The 15,645-nt window shown below is 37.8% G+C and overlaps 1 protein-coding gene across 1 annotated transcript in view; it reads left to right on the top strand.

The window, feature by feature from the left end:
- Positions 1 to 15,645, top strand: part of LOC309505768 (NLR family CARD domain-containing protein 3-like) — a gene marked incomplete at its 5' end in the record, with an annotated part of 54,286 nt that overhangs the window by 27,079 nt on the left and 11,562 nt on the right. The window contains 3 exons of the mRNA XM_082179227.1: positions 707 to 778; positions 4,331 to 4,504; positions 12,551 to 12,724. Coding sequence (XP_082035353.1) covers positions 707 to 778; positions 4,331 to 4,504; positions 12,551 to 12,724 — 420 coding nt within the window. The remainder of the gene's footprint in view (positions 1 to 706; positions 779 to 4,330; positions 4,505 to 12,550; positions 12,725 to 15,645) is intronic.

Genomic DNA, 15,645 nt, shown 5'->3' with positions numbered 1-15,645 from the left:
AGCATCGGCGCGTGATGTTTCAAGCGCTGATCGCCGATCTCGCAGCTCGGCTTGCCTCTCTAGTAGGTCGTGGATCTGCTTCTCCACGGACTCTAGCTCTAACTGCACCGAATGCAGCTCGAACGTGTCCTCACCTGCACTCAAAGGAAACGTTAGACACACATCCGATATATTCGCCATTATAGCAGATGTGCTATAATAGCGAATTATAGCGTTCAGTGATACGGGTGTAAATAAGACGATCAATAGGCGAGACCACGCGTGCAATGCTAGCGGGCTAAGGCTTTTTTATAAAGAATAGTATCGGAGATATGTTCACACGCTGTAAAATTAGAACATTTTGATTTATAAATAAATGTGAAAGAAGAAAATCAAGGATTATGAATCAATTCGACGGAGCTCCAAACACAAACAACACGCTTAGTCGTGACGCATGCGCAATAGTGTTGTAGTGTAAATGTAGAGTAATAGATCTGCCACAGTGACATTGACAAGATAAAGAAAAAACAAACCTGTGATGGCTGAATTACGAGGCTTCTACAGTTATAGATACTAAAACAACTTTCACATGTCCTTTATAAAGCAGTGTTTAATTAAAATAATATTTGAGTGTATTTAGGAAGGTATAATGTATTATTTACTTGTTATGAATTATTAGCATTGTTAGCATTAATAATTAACTTATTTATTTTTTGTTTTCAATTAGTGCCACACAAAACACTGGAAATGAAGTTCTTCAGAAGCTGCTGCCTGTGGTTACAGCAACTAGATCAGCTGAGTAAGTAACACTAAGAACAAGCATCACTGTTAAAACATTATAACATTTCTTACTTATATATTATAAATTAATGGTTTAACAAAAATATGAGTCACACTTCAGCTTTTAAACCCTCCACCTATCTGACCTGATTTGTGATCTACTTAACCGCTTTTTATGATATTTGTGTGAGAAATTTATCTTCAAATATATGCATTTTAATGTATATTTATATTTAGACTTTTTATATAAATTTTAATTTAATTTAAATGTTAATACATGAGGTCAATATTGCGATTGCAATATAATAAACAAATGGTTTAATGAGTCAGCTTGCTTGGTTCTCAAGGAAAATGCACACACAGATTAGTGATAATGCTGAAATGTGTTTTTCTCAACTCAAACGAGCAACAACAACAACAACTAAATGCACAAAATTAAATAATGACATCTTTGCATTACTGCAAACTTGTTCTTGTCTCAAATGTACAATAGTATAAAATATTTTGAACATTCTGTCCAGACAAACAGGGATATTTAACCCTCTGAGGTCTGAGCTGTTTTCTGGGCTCTGGAGGTGTTCTGACATGCTCTGACATTTGTGTTTTTTTCTGTTACTAGTGACATTTTCATGGCTAAAGTCTAATTACACTGTATTAAGCACAAACTCTGCTACAATAATATATCAGCAGCATGTATGTAAAAGTTTGTAGTTTTGAGATAATGACATTTATGCGTGGTTTGTGAAAATACAAAAAAAAATTCTCACTGAAATAAGGCCATGAAACCCATACTGATTATTTCTTCACAAGACTTTTGAAAATTGTATCACGTAGCCTAGAATATTTGCTCCAAAACTATGTGAAAATCACCCTGACTGCTCATTCAGATAAGACAATATATTGATTTAAAATTTTTACGACGTGTTTTGTGTGAGAAAGCTTTATGCGGGAGCTCATGAATATGTAAGCTTTTCACACCTGAGAAAGACAAAGACACTCCCCTAACTGCCCTATTAGGAGCGATCAGGCCCTGTCATTCAGAGCAACCTTGCACAAAGAATGAGGAGATTTAAAAAAGAATGGCTTTTAGATTGTTTGGATTTATTTACAACACAACATAATCCAAAAATACACAACAAATGAAAAAAGAGCACATTGAAAACAATGATCCAAAGACAGACACCTTTGTGCCATTGTGCAACTTTGAGATACACAAACTGCTTTACGGCAATTCGACATAAACATAAATTCGACACACGCCCCTCTCAATACCGGTTAGCCACGCCGGCTAGCTATAAGAACAAGTGACGATGGATCATTGTCTGCACGATGATAAGCTAAACTTGGCAATCTCAGTTCCATTGGGGGTAGGTTAGGCTATAACTAAGATTAGAATATGCGGTAATGTTTGCTAGCTTCATCCGCCCACCCCCTGTTACGGTTTATGGTTGATAACACAATTCAAAATGTACATGTCAATGTTCTATGATAGTGTGTATGATGTCTTACCCACCTCGGTAGACATAGCTCCAAACGATAAAGTTGGCCGGCTCCGATAATAACAGATGCACATGAGCAGCGGTAGAAAGGGGGAGGAGGGGCCTCAAGTGAGTTTCTTTACGACAGTGTTGTGAAATATACACCCCACAGCTGTAGGGGGAGCTCGTTGAGAAAACATGCGACAACAAAAGTGAAAATCAGCGAAGAAATGGCTAGAGTTGTCAAGTTCCCCTTTAAGCAGGATGTGTATTGTAATTGTCAAAACATTTGGTAACTAAACAGAAGTTTAGTGACTAAATGTTACAATGTTTACATGGTACAATGACTGGTATGCTACTGTTTTTATTATAGCTTGACACAAATTTCACGATTTCAATTCAAATCTTGTGATTTGATTCCGATCTTGATTCAATATCGATTAATTTGGATAAATATAAGGTACAGTAGATACATGTTAATTTTTCAAAAAAATAAAATAAAATCGCACCTAATGCTGTAAACATTCAGAGACCCTGTCAGCTGGTATTATTATTAAAGGTTAAAAATAACAACTCAAATTAAATATAATGTGGTTTTTATTATGCTATAATAACAACGTTACAATATTTTAATGATATAAGTCAAAATATTATTAATATTAAATATATTGCACATATTTAGCAAAATACTCCTCTTGTCACAGTTGTGTTCTGTTTTGTTTTGGACTTGTCTGCCTGTCGTCTTGTCACGTGTCTTCATTATCAGTTCATTTGTATCACCTGTGTTATGTTAATCATTAGTTCATCTTCATCACCTGTGTCTTGTCAATTACCTTCATCTGTGTCACCTGGTTTATGTTCATTAGTGTCAGTATTTATGTTCCTTCAGTTCAGTCATTCTTTGTCCGTTCTTAGTCATAGTTACGTCTAGGTAACGTTGTGTTTGGTGTATGTAAACCTTCTGCCTGTATGTGCCTACCTGATTGATTTAGTAAAATGTATGTATTGGAGCCTTCTGCCTACCTCGTCTTCCTCATCCCGCACCACACCCTGACACCTCTCTCTCTCTATATAATTTGTTTAGCCAACTAACACGCTATCAAATGGCTTTCCTGAGGTAACGTTATGTGACACATTGTTCTGCAGCTGTTTATGATATAAGTAAAAATATAATTAATATTAAATATAGTGCACATATTCAGCAAAATCTCTCTATATATAATTTGTCTAGCAAACTAACGCGCTATCAAATGGCTTTCCTGAGGTAACGTTATGTGACATTGTTATATTGTTCTCCAGCTGTTTTATTGACCTCTTTCCGCGGTTGAAAAACACTGATTGATCGATATTATGAATGAGGCATAAATATTTCTATTGTTCATTCGTGTTTATTTACTATTAACTAGTAAAGAGAGATCTTCGGTTCACGACTACGATAAATTCAATTTGTTTGAATTTAATACAATTTACAGAATCTGAGAGCTGATGATTTGTTTCCTATCATAAGTATCCTGATCTGTCTAGTCTGTCGCTGTCAGTGTCCTCTTTGCTTCAAGATTTTTCTCTGCGTGAGAACGTGTGAAAAGTGTTGATTGCGCGAGTCTCACGCTGACAAAATATCACCATATAACAGAGGTAGAATTGTTTCTGGCCACCAGTTAAGTGTCCGTGTTCTTGGCATCATCTTCATGACATGATCACACGCGCCACTGCCTAAATTGAAACTGCCTGGTCTTCATTTTATTAGCGGTGTAGAAAATGAGCAAACAGCTCTCAGAGAGAATGGGTTGTCATGTCCACACATGCATTTATTTATTTCACAAAATCGCAGCATTGTGCGTCATATAATTGCATAGGCTTGACATCGCGATTGCGATATGATTAATCGTGCTGCACTAATGTATTCCATTTTATCAGTTTTATATACTATAATCTTTCTCCCTCACATAGAGACCTAATCTCTTAGAATAACAGTTAAACTTATATTGAATTAATTGTTTAAAAAAGAGATATTGCACAAATTATAACCACAATTAAGAAAAAAAAATTCTGTTTTGATCTGAGTGTGAAGAGTGTGTCATTGTTCTCTACAGGTTGGTTGATTGTGGTATCACAGATGAAGGTTGTGCTGCTCTGGCTTCAGCTCTGAGATCAAACCCCTCACACCTGAGAGAACTGAATCTGACATATAATAAACTAGGAGACTCAGGAGTGAAGCTGTTCTCTGCTGTACTGGAGAATCCTCACTGTAAACTGGAGAAACTGGGGTAAGATCATCTCTACCATAAAGACTCGGAGTGAATAAGGATTAAAATGTAGATAGTGTATACAATTTATCTTTGGCGTAAGCCCCATCTGGAGGTGAGGAATATTTGTAAAAAAAAAAAAAGTCAAATTCCCTCAGTATTGAATGATCTAATTCACTACTTTCTCAATTGCAATGACAAATTAATTGAATATGGTTGTGTTGTAGACACTAAAACGGTCCAGTATATAGTCAAACTCCTTTTTATGTTGAAATAAAGAGATTTCTGTTTCACCCCACTCCGCCACTGTTTGCACTATGTGCCAATATGTAGTTCATGCAGAAATATTTGTATAGGCCTATATATTATTTATATGACATATCTATAGGTTTGGATGTTTTGTTACAAAATGAGACTGCATGTTCTTATCCTATGAGAAGACATTTCTCTTATTCATAACAGCACATGGTGTTTTTCTATGACAGACACTTCAAACTGTAAAATCACGCAGTAGTTTAGAGAGGCGTTCATGGGTCGCAAGTGTGTGTGTCCATGGTGCAAGAGTTGAGGGTGTTGCAGGCTTCCCCCGTGATGCTGTCAGAGCGAGACTCGCTGTGGGCGTTTGGTTGGCCAGAAACTACCGACACAATCAAACTGTGTGTGTGACAAGCGTTTTTATGAGGAGAGCTACGAGAATTTCTATATTCTCTGTCACTATCCATCTTTAGTGTCAGTGTCCTGAAGGTACGTAGATTTGTGATCTACACAACCGTTTTTTATGACATTTGATAATTCCATATTATTATCAAATATATACATTTATAGCGAATGTATATAAACATTTATACTGTTAAAGGGAAAATACAGATTGTGTTCAATGATTTCGTAGGAATCTTTTGGCATCTTATTTAGTTTTATTTAAATAAATAAACCTGTTTATCGCCTTGAATATATATCCATAGAAGCTGGCATGGCATTAAAAAAAGAAAAGAGAAGAGTGATATTAGTAATAGTATTATAGCCTAAATATTATTACTATAAACTAAGCTACATTAAAAATAAAAGTAAAACAAAATAACATTATTAATCTGTGTTTTTTTTTTCTAATCAAACCGGTTTTGGAACGTTATTAATACAGAAGAAACGCAGGAACAGAAACGTTAAAATAGTCAACTGATTCTGCTCGGAGTGAACCGGGGGATTTTTTTTCTTTTTTTTTTTCTTTGTAATACCTGAAAAAAATATAATACAGATTGTACTTTTAAGTGGCCAATGAACAAACAATATTATTAAAAAATCTGAATTATTTGGTGGAGGTTTCTGCTACCTAAACTGTATAAAATAAATTAGTGAGTGATTTAGGGTAAAAGCATAGCATGTCTGAACAGGTCATGTCTGTGGCAAAGACATTCAAATGCAATATAATTTTATGTTAGACTTACATAAGTCACATTTTCGTCATTGTGTCCTTGCAAAATACCTTTTATTGGTTATTTAAATGTCAAAGATTTGTGTTAAATTCACAGTGTGAATAATTCCAAAATGTGAGAATTAGGGTTGCTAAAATGGGACAGGATATTTCCACTTATAAGTTCACTAAAAGTTATTGTAACACTCTTTTATGCTACAAACGCCCATGACAAGCATGTAAAAACCATTAATAACTCATTCCTTAATATTTTATTACTATTTGAGCTGTTCATATACAATATAGCCTACTTAAAAATGTGGTTCTCACACGTTTATGAGCTCGGTCGCTTGCTGTCAATACGCTCCAGAGAGAGGTTAACACATCGTTGCATATTATTGGCTTCAGTACACGCTATAACTGAGAAAGAAACAGGACCAGGATTCATCAACTCGCGTCGTGTGAATTACAGTTGTTCACCTTGTGTGGGTTTTTACAAGATCCTTTTTCTGCCAAGCAGGGCTGTAGAGCTCGAGCTCATCACACACCTTCTCCAAATTGTCTGTTTTTCACACCATGGTTAATAGATTTTGAGAAAAATAATTGTGATTATCTGTAGTACAACATACTGTATAACACATAAATGTCTGATATCAATATCTTTAGCATAATTTTCACTTATGTACTTTGTAATATATTAACCCCCTGAGGTCTACGGTATCGCCGGCGATACCAGCTCGCTTTTTTTTTATCAATGTAAAAGAAACTCATAAATACTCTGTTGACTTTGATTTTCCATAGGAGTTTCATACATCAATCGATTCTGTTAAATGTGTATTATTTTTGTGTATACTCACAATAAAAACAAAGTGTTGTGCTTTTTGCCAAATAAAGAAAAATAAACACGAAGCGAGTTCTGCCTTCTCTCTGCCAGTGAAGTCCATTCTGAAACGCGTCCGAAAATGAACAATAACTGAGCGAATACTCAGTCAAACAGGCATACAGACACACAGGCATGAAGCTTGAATTCTCTTCTTTTAAATGAAGTAATTTATATAAAAAACAAATATTCTCATCTTGTGAAATCTGTATTAAAAGAGAGCGATTCCAGTCGAGCTCATCTCATCTCATTATGTTATAATCGGCCACGCCCACGGAGAGCGCGCGCTATTCAAACGCAAATGACTGAGACGATCCCATACAAACTGTGAACGCCCCCATATCAGCTCGAGAAAACACATCAAGTTTATTCAGATAAGTGTAGTTGTCTACACTGTCTCGCAGCGCTGTGAGGAATAATAATAATGGAAAACTTACCTCAGAAGTGCTGGTATTTCGAGGAGCAACGGATGGAATAATGTAGTAAGTTTTTTTTTTCATTCTCAAGTAAATCGCGTTTCTGTGTGAATGAATGAACGCAGAGATGCGCTGTTTACCACAACTCGCAAAAAGACGGTTTAAATTTGAATTGCGTTTCTGTGTGTGAATAAATGATCTGCTTTTAGCAAACTATTTTGCTATACTGAGTAAAATCGATTGAAATATGTTGAAATAAAATGTATTTGTATAAGCAACGTATTAAACTGCAAATTAACATTTATATTCCTTATAATAAAAACGAAAGACCTATGTTACAGACATATGAAAGACAACATTTCGTTGATTAGTTTTGGATAGATTACACATTTTTACTGTAAAATATCTGCCACCTCAAATAAGCTTTTGTTTGCCAATTTTTGCTAATATGTTAAATATAGTATGTTTTGTCAATGTAGGCTATATTCGAAGTTTGAAATATGTATGATAAAATGTATACTTTAGTTTTTACAAAGAAAGATTACACTTCAATTGTTGTTGTAATTGTAACCTTTTTAATAAAAAAATATATTTTAAATTAAATTTTAAATTTTAAAAGGTAAATATAAGCATTTTCTTTAAATAATTTTTATTGTGTTTTATTATTGACAAATTTGGGGAGAGGATACATATTCCAAAACTGAAAATACAGTATGAGAATTAACTGCACAATTAATAGACATGTTTTCCTTGGATATTATACAATTTGCAAGCAAAATTTGTGAAAAAAAAAAAAAAAAAAAAAATTGACATGCTTCCAACTGTGAACCAATTTGGTAGAATATATATTAAAATTGACAGGAAAGGGGGGGTCCGGCAGCAAAGAGGGTTTTGTGTTGGGCGGAACCAGCAGGGAAAACGCCTTTGAGAAGACTGGCTCTGGCTCTTGCTCGAAGACTGGCTCTGGCTCTGGCTCGACAGGGCAGGCGACTTCTTTAGTCGGAACTGGACTTGGAACTGGACTTGGAACTGGTTCTGGCTCATCTGGGCCGACGACTGGCTCTGGCTCGGGGGGCATGACGCTCTCAGTCTCAGACTCGGCGGGGCATGACGCTCTCAGTCTCAGGCTCGGCGGGCATGACGCTCTCAGTCTCAGGCTCGTATGCGATCATGACGCATGACGTTCTCAGGCTCGGCTGGACTGGCGTGAAGTGCAGGCTCGGCTGGACTGGTGTGAAGTGCAGGCTCGGCTGGACTGGCGTGAAGCTCTGGCTCGGCAGGACTGACGTGAAGTGAAGGCTTGGCAGGACTGAGGGTGGAAACATGTGGCTCAGGAGAGGATGGAGCTGAGGTAGCCGACAGGGAGGCATGTGCGGCCCAGATACACATAATAGCAGCAACATACAGGGAAAGGGTAGCCTCTTCAACCTCAACAGAACAGACATGAAGAGCAGACTGCTCAGGGGTGGCCTCCAGAATTTGGGGAATACAGGAAGTCCTCTTCCTCCTCCGTTTACGAGAGCGAGGGGGCGCTGCAGCGAATGATGGCTCTGAGTCGGCTGTGCAGGCGTCGGGCTCTGGATCAGCTGGGCAGGCGACTGGCTCTGGATCAGCTGGGCAGGCGGCTGGATCTGGATCTGGCTCTGGCTCTGGCTCGGGCTCTGGCTCGAGCTCTGGCTCGACTGGGTAGGCACAATGCGCGGGTTTGGCAAAAGCAGCACACTTGCGGGCCTTGAATTCGAACAGATCTCGGCTGTTCATGGCCAGAGCTGCGATCTGATCCCAACTCATCCTGATGCCGAAGGGACAGGGTTGGAGCTTTTACTGTTTTTTGAAGGTCGGTCGTTCTGTCAGGGTATTGCAGGTTGAAGACGAGGAGACAGGATTTCAATACATCTGGTTTATTCACAAACTCAGATTACAGGAATACTCAGGAACTTAGGAACTTCAGAAACTCAGGAATACAATGACATTCAACACTGACCTTGACACTTCAACGACCGACAAAGACTGAAGGAACACACAGGGCTTAAATACACAAGGAAACAGATCAGGGAAATATGACACAGCTGGGGCAAAACAAACGAGATAACTAAATGAGGTGATTAACAGGGCACAGGTGAGACAGATTAATTAATGATGAACTGAATACAAATCACAAAAACAGTCCAAACACAAACAGAAACTTGACTGTGTGTGTGTGTGTGTGTGTGTGTGTGTGTGTGTGTGTGTGTGTGTGTGTGTGTGTGTGTGTGTGTGATTTTGGTTGGGTGACAGTTGTAGGTTACAGTTTGACGAGTTTAGTAGTAGTAGTAGTAGTAGAGCCTTTATTGTCACATAGTCACAAGTACCAGTGAAATTAGCCATCAACCTGTCCATACAAACATACATACAATATGACAATGGGGTAGACAGAACAGGAAGACAGAGCATTGAGGAAAAAAATACAGCATAACATGAGGAGAGGTGAGGAGAAAAAAAGGCAACCCCCAGACTATGCTCCTGTAAGGAGTACAGTTTGGGAACAGTAAAAAAACACCTCAGCAACATTAGCACATAATCAGTACACAACATGAACACACAAGACTTGCAACAGGGGAGGGGAGTGGGGGATGGAGGTAACCCAGCACAGGCAAGCAGCCATCCGGTCCTGCAGCCATTCTCGGCGCTGGTCACAGATCTATTTACAGTTTGACAAAAGCACAATGTTGTGTTTTATTGCGAGTGTACACAAATATAAGTAAACACTTTGCAGTTTGAATGATGTCCTGTATGAACAAAATGACGGAATATGTTTTTATGTTTCCACTGTTCGATTGCGCCCGCGCCTCTCTCACAGACACACCCAGACACACACACACGCAGACACACACAACATATTCCAGCATTGCAATCGAAAAACTGCAATTGACATCGCACCCTGTTCATTATAGCCAAAGAGCTTCAGAGCTAAGGCAGAGCTACAGATTAGGTGTCCCTAAAGAACCCGCGTATCTAACAGTAGACTGCATTACATTACATTAATTTGCATGCGAGTTTTATTTATTTTTATACCGTGTATTCTCCGTGTAGATTCATGCACCGAACCGTGACGCCCGTACCGTTTAGGTTCAATACGAATACATGTACCGTTCCACCCCTAATATCTGCCTGTGTCCTGGGGTGTATTCCAGAAAGCAAGCTTATCTTAAGGCGGGCATACACTGTGCGATGTCTGTGCGATTTCAGCAAGGTACCTACTCGCACTGAACGAGATGATCGCATATGATGTAAAGCCAAAGCTCAGGATTTATGTGCTCACACTATACGGTCCGAACGTCGAGCTGCGACTTCACTGCTCACATTATATGTGTGAAATATACGTGAATCAGCGCGATAAACCCTCGTGCCGGGTTGCGCCTATAGACGATTTCATGTATCCAGAGATATTGTCAAAACAAGCATCAGCTATCAATATCAAGATGATTTAACATTTCCAATTTATGTATTAAATTATTATTAGTATTATTGTATTATTATTATTATTATTATTAGGGAAGGCCTAGGCTACTTTTATTATTAAATTGATAGGCTATTATAATTAAATTGCCACGCAATAATTTCATAGCGCATCACTGCATAACCAACGCACTGTGAGGATAATAAAATTGAAAATTGAGAAAATTGTCTAAAACATTTAGATCGATTACAGTGAATTATAGGCATATAATTAATTATTAACAGTCTATAATATGTCCGAACACTGCAATAATTCACCAATGAAAATAAAAACAGCTTTATTTCAAAAACATTGTTTAACAAATTAATAAAAGAGGCAAAGTGTACATCGCAGGTGGCTTGGAAGACGTGGGTAATGGTTAATCCATTTTGCAACACAAACTGGAGGGTAAGCAACAGTAATTTGTAGCTAGTTTGAACTACAGAACTTTAAGATCTCCCTCTTTTTTTTCTTTTTTTTTCTGCAAATGAAACTTCTGTTTCTGAGTTTAGGGCAATCGGTTCGTAGCTCTGCTTCAACTGTGCGATATAGTCACGAGGAGCGACCAAAATTTCTAACATGCCAGAAATTCATCCGACCATCCGATTGCCGGTCGGGAGAGGTTTATCGCCTCTCGTTTCCCCCTGTACACTGCACGAACACTGCATGACAAACGACGCACGACAAAGCTGAAAATCGCCCCGACCCTAAAAAGAGTTGCACGAGTCAGAATTCGGCTCAAAATCGGACGACAATTTGCACCGTGTATGCCCGCCTTTACCGTCAAACATACCCTTAACTCTTGGTTGATTAAACCAAACCTTGCTTACTCGAGGTGTGCTGGTTCCTAAAACGCGTCCGGGAGTAAGTTCATCCGACTTAGAGTGTGTTCATGGTTAACACACCAGACCTTCGCAACAGAGCGACGAATCCACGAGTCACCATGGAAACAGACGCTGAGAAAAAGCGCGCCATACTTCTTTCTTCTTTTGTTAAATGCTGATTTACATAGTGCATATCACCACCTATTTTGTGGTTGTGCAATCATTTTAAAATCTTTTCTTTTAATAATTTTTAATCACTGTGAAAATAAGAACTATATTGTTTGTTTGATGCTAATTATAAGATAAAAAGAAAGATTAATTAAACTAAATACAGTCTTTGCTTGTAAAGATAACATGCCTCTATAAGTTTATTTTTTGTCATTTTTATTTTGTCGAAGGTTTAATAGACAGAAGAGTTTGAAGAAGATCGTGTGTGTGTTTGAATGGAGATCACAGTATTTTAAAGATGAATCGTGCAGCTCTACTGTCTTATCTCTCTCTCAGCATATGAGTAGCGCGAGGGCTTTTCAGTGCATTCAGTCTCACATCACTTCCACGCGTCCACTTGAAATGGATATTACGACACTCATAGATAACGACACATTTCATCCTATGTTGGAACAAGAGTGGCTAACTTCTGTCAACCTCGTCTATAAGCAAGGACAAAAATAAAGCAATTTAGTTTGAATCAATATCGATTCTGGAATAAAAAATAATAATTTTAAATCGTAAACAAAAAAATTGCGATAGTTTGGTGAATCGATTTTTTTCTCCCAACCCCAACACACACACGTTCCTTAAAATGTTTACAAATACATTGAGCACACACACACACACACATTAGGTTTCCATGTTAATGGGGACTTTCCATAGAAATAATGATTTTTATACTGTACAAACTGTATATTCAATCCCTTAATCCTAACTGAAGTATTTTAACAACATGAACTAATGAGTATTTGTATACATTTCATATTGACATTATTATGTTGTTATTTTATTTTTTAAGTGTCATGTTCATCTTTGGATATAGGCTTAATGTGTGTCATTGTTCTCTACAGGTTGTGGAGGTGTGGTGTCACAGATGAAGGTTGTGCTGCTCTTGCTTCAGCTCTGAGATCAAACCCCTCACACCTGAGAGAACTGAATCTGTCTGGGAATAATCTAGGAGACTCAGGAGTGAAGCTGTTGTCTGCTGTACTGGAGAATCCTCACTGTAAACTGGAGAAACTGGCGTAAGATCATCTCTACCATAAAGACTCTGAGTGAATAAGGATTAATATATACAGTAGATAGTTCATACAATATATCCTTTGGCGTAAGCCCCATCTGGAGGTGAGAAATATATAAAATAAAAAAAAAGTAAAATTCCCTCAGTATTGAATGATCTAATTCACTACTTTCTCAATTGCAATGATAAATTAATTGTATTTGGTTGTGTTGTAGGCACTAAAACAGTCCAGTATATAGTCAAACCCCTTTTTATGTTGAAATAAAGATAAATAAAATCAACTTGCCTTGTAATGCTTGTGCAAACAGAGCATTTCCTCAAAATGTGTGTGTGCAGCTGAAAAGAGGGAAGTGGTGTGTGTTTCACCTGAACCAGGACTGTCACCATATCAGATTTATCACTACATGATTATCATGGCCAAAATAACACACAATACCAATATATCACCATATCTATAGAAATATTGAAAAAAATTATAATAATGCTATCAGTCAAATTAATCTTTACTTTGTTTATTTTGTGTTATTTTTGAAAAAGAAGAATCACACATTCACACACACACACACACACACACACACACACACACACACACACACACACACACTAGGGCTGGGATGATACACCTAGACTATGGGGGAAAGTTAAATCATACACTTATACAGACTGTACATTGTATAAGATGAGTCATATTTATAAAAAACAATTCAGCACATCTTTCTGAGTTTTATTTGAGAAGCATCATACAGTACTACATTCTCTTGAATACAGAATTCAATAAATACATTTTTAAGTCACTTGTCGATAAGTGCGTTATTTTAAGCGTCAAGTTTTTATCAAAAGCTGATTTACTCAACACAGATTTGAATGTTGCGATATGACTTTGTCAAAGGTTTAATAGACAGAGGACTTGGAAGATCACTGTACAAACTGTATATTCAATCCCCTAATCCTAACTGATGTATTTTAACAACATTAACTAATGAGTATTTGTATATATTTCATATTGACAGCTAGTGTTGCTTTCGTCAAAGAAAATTATGACGAAATATTGTCGTCAACGAACCTTTATCACCTGACGAAAACGAGACGAGACGCAACGTAAATGCTCGTCATGTGACGATGAAATAAATGTATAATGCAATATTGTTGACAAATAAAAACGAGACTAAATGTGGTTTACAAAATAAAAACTATGCTAAAATATATCTTAATTTTCGTTGACCAAAACGAGACGAGACGAAATGTTATAACGTCACGACGAATGAGAGAGTTGTGTGTGAACCCACAGCTTTGTCGGCTTTACATTCTGGTTTGCGATCTGGTCACCCGATCATCAGCGAATTTAACAATATTATTCCATTAGTTATTCCATTAAAATGTCTCACTGATATATTTGACACATTCATAATCATTACTTTTGCCGGTTCTTTGTGACGGCTGTTATGTGTGTTATTGGCAGCGTTACCCTCTGGTTACATGAACGCGTCACCACCACATCAGCACCAGAACATGGAGATTTTATTTTAGAGAATAATCGCACAACCTATTCGATATTCTATAATTAAATAAATGAATCGAATATTCAAAAATCGTGACTCATCCCTGCATGGAATCTCTTGTTTCTTTTCCCAAATCTTCACTCGTCTCATCCATTTTCTAAGGGGATTATAAACGTTTCTTCATTGGTTTGCTTTTAATTAGGCCTACTATATTCGTATTCTTTACTGTGGTAAAGTAGAAAAACGCTGTAGGACAGATAGCCTACATTTGTACTTGCATGTCAAATTCTTTTTAACACAGTTTGTGATTGTTATTAGACATGGTAAGGCGCGTCAAGTTTAGTTGTAAAGCGCGTTTCACACGCGCGGGTGATTTTTAGTTTCACTTTCTCGGCAGCGCAATCTCAAACATAGCCTAAATATCTCGCCCTTGTGGAGGATAAAACTCGCTCTTCAGACCATTTTACATCAAGTATAAAACATGAAGATATCAGAAAAGAGATCGATGGTCTCTGTAAAACTTGCTGCTCACTCTTTTATCTTTCTGGTTCAGAGTATTGAATGGCTACAGGATGTCCGGTTAGAGCATAACGTCTCACACCAGGGGTACTTGAAGATGATTTATTGTGCTAAAGTCATGTATGTGGTTAGTTAGTTGCACGCACACACACAAACCTCAAATCTTGAGATGACAACATTTCTGCCGAATTTAACTGTTATTTATAATAAACAAGCACATCTATACATCTCTCAATAGAATCTTGTTTCCAACTCCCCGGGAAGTTTTAGAACAGTCCAAATCACAAACAGAGGTGGGGGAGTTGGGAGAGACCATTTTCAAAGGGTGGCCTTTTTTACAGCCGCCCCCAAATTCACAACGTGAATTTGAACAATTAAAAGGGCCTTACTAAGTGGTGAGTAATTGGTATGTTAATCAGGCAGAGGGGGTAGGCTGATGATTTTGGTCACTGGTCTTAGGTAAGTTTTGTCCTTTACTTTGATCTCAGCTGATCTGACTCGGTTATCCTTTCCTGGATAGACCTGTGTTATCCTTCCTACAGGCCACAGTGCACGAGGTAGCTGCTGGTCCACGATCATGACGGTTTCACCTACCCGTAGATTGTCCTTCTCTGACATCCATTTCTGTCTGGTTTGAAGGCTAGGTAGGTAATTACGGATAAATTGCTTCCAAAAGTGATCAGCTAGCAGCTGACTATGCCTCCATCTCCGTCTGCTAAGGAGTTCAGAATCCTGGTATGTCACTTGTGGAAGTGAGGCATCTCGCCGCCCCATCAAAAGGATGTTGGGTGTAACAGGATCTGGGTCAGCAATATCTGAAGATGTATAGCCAATTGGTTTGGCATTCAGTAGACCCTCTATTTCAATGAGAACAGTCCGCAATACTTCTTCAGTGACTGTCTGTGCT

The sequence above is a fragment of the Leuciscus leuciscus genome (assembly GCF_965113295.1).
Source record: "Leuciscus leuciscus genome assembly, chromosome: 9".
NCBI lineage: Eukaryota > Metazoa > Chordata > Actinopteri > Cypriniformes > Leuciscidae > Leuciscus > Leuciscus leuciscus.
This window is presented reverse-complemented; position numbering and strand designations above follow the sequence as displayed.